Source organism: Sceloporus occidentalis, unplaced genomic scaffold (genome assembly GCF_023333645.1).
Source record: "Sceloporus occidentalis isolate IW3139 unplaced genomic scaffold, rSceOcc1.0.p SCAF_43, whole genome shotgun sequence".
Lineage (NCBI taxonomy): Eukaryota > Metazoa > Chordata > Lepidosauria > Squamata > Phrynosomatidae > Sceloporus > Sceloporus occidentalis.
Genome location: NW_028317023.1, coordinates 5,973,233 through 5,981,082, shown reverse-complemented (window position 1 = coordinate 5,981,082; position 7,850 = coordinate 5,973,233). Strand labels below are relative to the sequence as shown.

Genomic DNA, 7,850 nt, shown 5'->3' with positions numbered 1-7,850 from the left:
AGCTAGCTAATGGTATAAGGGTTCTGTTCATAACCAAAACACAATCTGATTTTATGTTACCTGAAAAAAGGTAACATCTGTGCTTTTAAAAGAAAACCTTTTGTACATGCATATTGTACATATTGTAAATCTATTCTACATACCACTTAACATATGACAATTATAGCAATTGTTTATAATTGTAACACATTCTTTGTTACAGAATTTGTACCTTGCATGATTAACAATGGTGGGTGCTCTCAAATCTGTAAAGTCCAGGATGAAGGACATGCAGAATGCTCTTGTAAAGAAGGTTTTCAGTTGCTTGATGATAAGAGGACTTGCAGAGGTAATTATATGTTTATATTTTACTATAGGAATATCATATTAAAGAACATATGCATCTGTTTAGCAGTTACTAATGGCAAACTGGCATGAGTGGGGGGTCTGAGAGGCAGGCAAGCAGCAGGGTCATTTATCACTGTGCTAGAACCAGGACTTAGCTGAGAGCATTGGGAAAAGTCTGGCAGGGTGAGCTGGTTATATTTGAATAGTGTTTTTGATGGGGGTTTGGGGGGCCATTTGGGTACACTTGCCCCCTACTGCTGACCCATTAAAAATTACTTAAATGTAAACATAATCAAAGCTTAAGTATATATAGTTTTACTTTTCTTCATAGCAAGTCAGGGAAGGGCTGGTTAGTTGGCAAGTGGGGGGAAATTTTGTGCCACTGCCAAGAGGATATCTAAATGAACTATGGCTTAAGGCAACATCTAAGCATTGACTGTATATGCTCTGTGCTACTTTTACACGGTTCATTTTGTTAAATATATGTTGGGCATGACAAGATTGTGCATTGTTGCCCTTACTATCAAGTGCTAAATGTCTTGGAACACCATATTATTTGGCTTTATGCTAGTGCCGGCCCCCTGGACTGATTGTTGTCAGCCCCACTCTAGCATTAGCCTGGGTACATTAATATAATATCCATAAGACCCTCTTTTTGACCGGAACCATGCGGCCCATATAGTCTTGTCTATTTTATCATGTGTAAAAAGGTTTTGTTTTATATTCAGGATCACTCTATATCTATCCTGTGCAAGTTTTAAGTTTAATTCCAAATTAATTAACACTATCACTCCAGGTGAAGAGAATATTAAAATATTTAAATATCTCTCTGAGGAAAATAAAATATTTTTACAGAAGACTGCTCATTAAAAAACAGAGGTCAACCAACACTTAACCCGGGAATGTGACCAATTAATATTTGGTCAAAATCACAGTTTTGTATGTCATCCGTCTGGCATAACTTACTATAACCATAAAATATTGAACAGAAAAAAAAAAAAAAAAAAAAAAAAAAAAAATAGAAATGCGAACTAGTCACATGATAGCAGGCATAAAACCTAAAAAAAGTTAGGTAGTGTCCCAAAATCAAAGCAACCCAGTGGGAATTGTCACCTTGCCCCCACTTGCCAGCCCTCTCTTACATACATACATACATATGCATATTTCTTTTCTTTTGGGATAAAGATGTAAATGAGTGCGGTGATGGACCTCAGCCATGTGAACAGATCTGTACTAACACCTTTGGGTCTTATCAATGCAGCTGTTGGCCAGGACTCACCCTTGCTGAAGATGCAAAATCATGTGTATAGGACCATATGCCCCATCACATTCCACTTCTCTGTACAATAAAGATATAATAACAGTTTGGACAACTTTAGTAATGTCTGCTGAATGTTTCCACCAAATATGTCTCATTCTTTGTTTTCACTTCATTCACATACACATGCACAAAAACTTGATGTTTTATATAGGAATTGTCAATTTCCAGGTAATCCCAATTTTAATTCATATACCTATATTATTGTGTTCATACCAAAGTTACTATTTGCCCTTGGTGTGTTTACCCTTATCCTTTGTGTAAATGCATTTTTCAACAGTATTGCTAAACAGTATCTTTTGCTTTAATTCCCAATTACTATTGTAAATGAAATAAAAAATAATTGTTGCCAGTTGCCTCCATTTTGTCAATTATGTGGTATGTTATGTCACCTTCTACATGTGAGGCTACAACATATTCAATCTTTATAGGTAGACAAATCAGTGTTGTAGATTGTTTAAATTGGGATTTCATATACAAAGTATTTAAAAAATCCTCTACTTTATTTTCTGTTGTACATGACGGTTGTCATCTTGCAGATGCATCCCATTTGAAAGAAAAAAACATGCCCTTTTATAAATTAAGGGTACATTATATTTTATTTATCATTTTCATTTTCTTATGTTACTTAATACTAAGGGTTAGTTCTGTTACAATGGATGGATTCACCCACCACCTCTGCCAAATGGTGAATGTAGTAGGGTGGTGGCAGAATGGCAGGAGTTACTTAGCAGCAGGTGGTGAACTACCTGAGAAACATAGAACTTTGACAGTAGACAAGAACCATCTGGCCCATCTATTTTTCCTGATGTAAAGACTCAGATCTTTATCAGTTTTTGGCCTTGTTTTAGATTAAGCATAGCTTTATGATCTCATGCATGTCTGACCCCTTTACTTTCCCAGGGGAGGTACCCTTGGCTTATTCTCAGTTGGGAAGCAAGGTCTTTTTTGGTGTTTTAATGTGAAAGGTTACTAATGCAAAATATATTCTAATTGAATGTCTTTCACATGTTTCAGTGCACATGCAGTTTTTGCAGAAGTGAACTGAACCTCTACAATGCACTGAATTAGGTGCATGCAAGTTTTGAGAAAGGAGCAAAAAGAACGAAAAGGGCATGCCTTTCTAACCCACTGTTTTTTAGGGGGTTTAGTGAAAACTGCAATACAAAAAATATAAATAAAATATGAAAGACTATGATCACAACTATGGTAGCACAACCCCTGCATTTTGGTATAGATGAGGAACTTTTTGTGCATGCTAAAAAAGAATGACAACAGCCAACATCATTGCCTTGAGTGTATTGTCTAGGTTCAGTCTTGTCTTGTCTGGGAGCTAATCAATATCCCTTTTTTAAAGTATTTTTTTAATGTATTAACTTTGTGTATGGTTTCATGATTTTTATACTAATAGTTCTGGTTACAGCTGTAGGGAAACTATTGATACCTACAATTGCTTAATGCATATTGTGATGGAAGAATGGTAACCAAGTATTAAAAATAAAGCAGCTATGCTACGGGTACCATATTCCTACATTTGATCCACAGATGTAATGAGAGATCACAGAGCAGCATAAATGCAAGAAACAAAAGATAAAGTTGGTAATGTGTAAAGATTCTGCCACTGTGGTTTAATTAAGAACAGCCAACATGATCATTCCACTAGTTGTTATGGTAATTGATTACCTTCAACCACCAGAATGGGAATTTATACATAGCTACAAAGGAGAAAAATGAGACAAAATCAAACCTTTGAGTCCAATATTTTTAAAGGAGATAAAAGATCACAGATTAAGTAAATAAGTTATATTGTGGCCAAGATTCAGATAAAACACAGTAAACATGCATGTCGCCATATTACAGAGAACTGAATATCAATAAACAAAATTATGTTTTTTTTAATCCAGTGTGTATTATGAACAATTACCATACATTAACGAAGTTTCATTAACTGATAAAAACAGCACATACTGACAAATAAATTAAATAAAAAAAAAAAAGTAATATAAATTTAACAGAAACAATTCAATATTTTACATTTGTATTAGTAACTGAACCATCATGAACATGCAGGTTCACTGACAATATATGGATGCCTTATCATATAGCAACATAAATAATAATTTGGTTTGGTAACAGTTAAGTACATTTGTTAGCTGTCCATGTACCCTTGGAGGGTTAAAGAGGTATAAAACATTCAGCCCTTCACAAGCTAAGAGAATGACTTATAGACAAATGTACATTCAAATTCATATGATGGCTTTTTAGGTAAAACACTTCTATTGTATTGAGGCAATGGAATATTTTAAAGCACAGCTGTTACCCAATTATAAGCACATTCATAGCTGTAGGGACTTGCTGAAAAATATTTTTTTGCAAAAACACTAGTAGAGTTTTCTGAAGCCTATATATACCAGAGAAAAGGGTCATATACAGACATTCTTTAAAAATGAATTGCATATGTATGGTCCAATCTTAAATGTTCGTTAATATACAGATCAAGAAAAACTGGAGTGACTGTGCCTTGTGTTGCAGGTGTAGAGGTGGGAGTATGGGACATTACTCTGCTTACGTGCGTGATTGTGTACAATAGCTACCAGAGATCACTTGGATTCATGCAAAGCAAGATCACTTGCATGCTAGACTGATTTATATGTAGTGCTAATGGGATTTGGTGATTTACACATTTAAACAGTAATTTGTCTTGGTCTACACATTCCATAATAATGCTAACATGATCTGTAGAAAAAATATTTTTTCTTCTTGAACTTCCTAATCATCGTTGTAGGTATTCAGTTCCTTTTAATCTCTGAAAGTCAATAGCAATCTAAGAAATTTGAGAAATGAAAATCTGCACCATTGTGGGGTAGTTGAGAACCACAACTCTATTGCCGTCCATTGCAAAAACTATGTCCATAGCACATTTCATCCAATGTTTATAAAAGAAGCCACATATAGTATCATATAGTATCAGCTTCTGCTAGTCTCACTTAAGTTACACAAACTACCCCTACCTATCACATGACAATATTTATCTGCAGTAAAAACAGGTCATTACCTTATGCAAGATTCCCAGCAACACTATTTCTGCCAAGTAAAACATATCATTATAGGTGTTTACGATGAGCATAAACCTATGATTTGCATACCACAAATGTTCTTAGAAATACACTTATTATGTTTGTGTATATATTGCGCTTTTAAAGTCAAGAAGTTGTGTCTTAAGTTTATGTTTGCTTATCTTCAGGGGTCATTGGTCAAGGTGAAAAAAAAAAAGGAAAAAGGAAATGAAATAAATGTATAAAGTGGAAAAAATCCTATATTATTCTAATTTGTTGACTTAGCAGGTGTTAATTTTATTCTTTGAAAAGCAGGAAGTTGAGTAATTATTATTATTATTTACCTTTATTGTTATTATTATTTACCTTTCTGAAATTAAAAAAATTAAACTTATTGTCATTTGCCTTATTTTATACATGATTTTACACACATATATAACCCATAGGCAACAAATATAAACCCAAAAAACTAACAACTATATTTCTCTAAAACAACAGTATGGATTAGAATTTTTTTCTTTGTTGAATATAAAAAAAATTCACCTTTGCTGGGGCTAAAGAATAAACACAGCTTTAGTAAAATTACATTATTCATTTTTATGTTCCCTGCAATAAAATTATTTTTGCACATTCTAAAGTCATTTGGTAAATAATAAAATAATTCAATAAATATAACATAAGTAAAATGCAACAAAATATGTTTTCACACATATCTCACAAGACAAATTGATTATTGCTAAACTGAAATATAAAGAGGGTTAAACTGAATGAATTGCTTATTACTGCATGAAACAACTTGTGCTTGGCAGAAAGTCGTGGAGATGGGTGGCCACGGCTTTGGTCAGATAGGTCATGGTGCCGTAAGCCCCACTAGGTGCGCTGTCATAGAAAAAGTTGCAGATTCCAGTTGCTTGGTCGTGTTCCAAGTAAAATTCAGCAGCTCCTAAAGCTTTCTGCAAAACATAGGAAAGTGTGAAATATTTTTGCACACGTGGCTATTGAGGCTTTACTATAGGTTAATGCGTTAGGATGATGCTTCAGGTTGAAAGGACATCAATGTTACATATCAGGAAACTGGCAATACACAACTAGCAATGGGGGGCTAGGGCATAATCATTGACTGAATTTGGCTGGTAGGCCTGAACCAAAGCAGCTTCCACAGACTCCTCTTAGACTTACTGTACTTCCTCTTATTCTCTATATCCCAGTCTTTTACCTCTAAAGTTCGCACAGGAAAAGGGAGCTATGCTAGGAAGTTCTGTGCTGGCTAAAAGGGCTGGTTACATAAGAAATCAGCCCACCAAGTAGCCCAGTGACCCAACAGGGCAATCTACTTCTGGTAAGGGGGTATCTATATATACGGGAAGGTAATGAGAGTCTTCCATTGATTCCATGGCAATTACTACTATTAATTGTTAGGGTTTTTTTTCATGGGAGTACTAGAACTATACAAGCAAGGACAGATGCTTTCAATCACATTGGTAACTCCTGACTGAGTTGCTTTAAAGGGAAAAAAACTTTTGTAGAAATATGATTGGCTACTTCTACTTGTATTACAACACCTGCCCTATGGTAAGCACTTACTACGGATGTTATAGTATCTACCTGGTCCTGAAGAAATAAATCACTGGCCAAGTGCACGATCCGGTCTACATGGATGATTCCACCAATACTATTCACTTCCATGTCTGAGACGAGTGTGAGTACGTGGATAGCTTCCACTAGCAGCTGTCTGTACTCAGGCTGAGGGACGTGATTAAGAACCGACTCCACATGGACTGCAAACTTAATCTCGCAAGCAGTCATCTATGTAATTAATAAAAATGCGTGGAAATTATTAGCGAAAAAGACATAAACCATTATATCGCAAAAAAGACATAATTACGGAAATAATTAGGAAAATAGAGAAAACCTCTCAACGTGCGCATGCACATCTAGCGGCTAATGCCGCTATACTGAGCTACACTAGTCAGAAGTTTACAATCTTTCTATCAAAGGGAGCACAAAGGTGTTACTGGCAGCGAGTAGGCTTCACAAAGGGCTCAACATCTTTGTACCCTCTTTGTCCTTATTATGTCAATGTATAATTTTTCAGTAATTAATGGGTAATTATGTGCTAAAGTTGTTATGAAATGTTATGTTATTAAAATGTAAAAATAATGATAAAAGTTAAAAAAAAGTTATATCACTAATCTTAAATGATCTTATTTTTTTTCATAAGGTTACATCTGAAGCAAAGCTTCTTATGACACCCTCCAATATATTTAAAAAGAAACGTTTTATGCAGTTACCTCTCTTGTGGTGGAGGAAGGAAGAACATATCCATCAATTGATAAACCATGGCACTAAATAACAAAATAGAAATGCATAAAGAAATGCAAAGCAATAATGGAAACACAACATAACGTAACATATGCCTAGCTGTAAATATAATTTCAGCCAATCAGAAGACTAGACTACAATTCAAATGATGAGAAAACCATCTTTAAGAAGTACAGCCCCTCTTTGGGAAGAAATGACATGTCTTCTAATGTCCCCCTATTCTAGTAGATCAGAAAGCTTGGTGGGTATGTGTATATCACAATGCTCTACAGCCCTATAAATCAATCACAATAATATGTATGGAAAAAGCAGAAAACGTTGGTAAAATCAATTATATCATTGAAATAAACCATTTGGTTTCTAATACCATATTCAGTTACATATGCTGCTACTAACTAGCTAACTAATTAAATTGTTAATATAACCCTGACTTAACAACATCCCCTAAAACAGGTGCCCTTCTTTGGTCATCTTAGCAATTGGTGGCATACACTTTGTTCCACGACTTCTGCCACTTGAGATGTTTAGGGAATCGTTGTAAGCCTTTGCCCAATAATAATAAGAAATCATAGTGTATCATGTATCATAGTAGGTTGAAAAAAGACTTCAACCTTTCACACAAACCTAAAGTTCTTAAGAAGGCAAAAAAACCCTACTTGGGGCAATTATGCCACAACAGGGAAAAAATACTTCTTAATTCCATAGTGGCAACCAGATTACTCCCTGCTAATATTACTGTCCTTTTAACAGTTGTGAAGAACCCTTTCCTATGCTGATGCTGAAATCTTGTTTACTCAAGTCTTAAGTCTTTTGGATCAGGAATAGGA

General features: G+C 34.8%; 1 protein-coding gene across 8 annotated transcripts in view; it reads right to left on the bottom strand.

Annotated features, from left to right (window-relative positions):
- Positions 1 to 5,480: 5,480 nt before the first annotated feature.
- LOC149289762 (phosphorylase b kinase regulatory subunit alpha, liver isoform-like) overlaps positions 5,481 to 7,850 on the bottom strand; it is a 40,807-nt gene continuing 38,437 nt past the window's right edge. For all 8 annotated transcript variants that reach the window (XM_089490347.1, XM_089490345.1, XM_089490346.1 and 5 more), the window contains 3 exons: positions 6,993 to 7,046; positions 6,307 to 6,507; positions 5,481 to 5,654 (listed from right to left, as the gene is read on the bottom strand). In XM_089490347.1, the coding sequence (XP_089346473.1) occupies positions 5,481 to 5,654; positions 6,307 to 6,507; positions 6,993 to 7,046 (429 nt within the window). The remainder of the gene's footprint in view (positions 5,655 to 6,306; positions 6,508 to 6,992; positions 7,047 to 7,850) is intronic.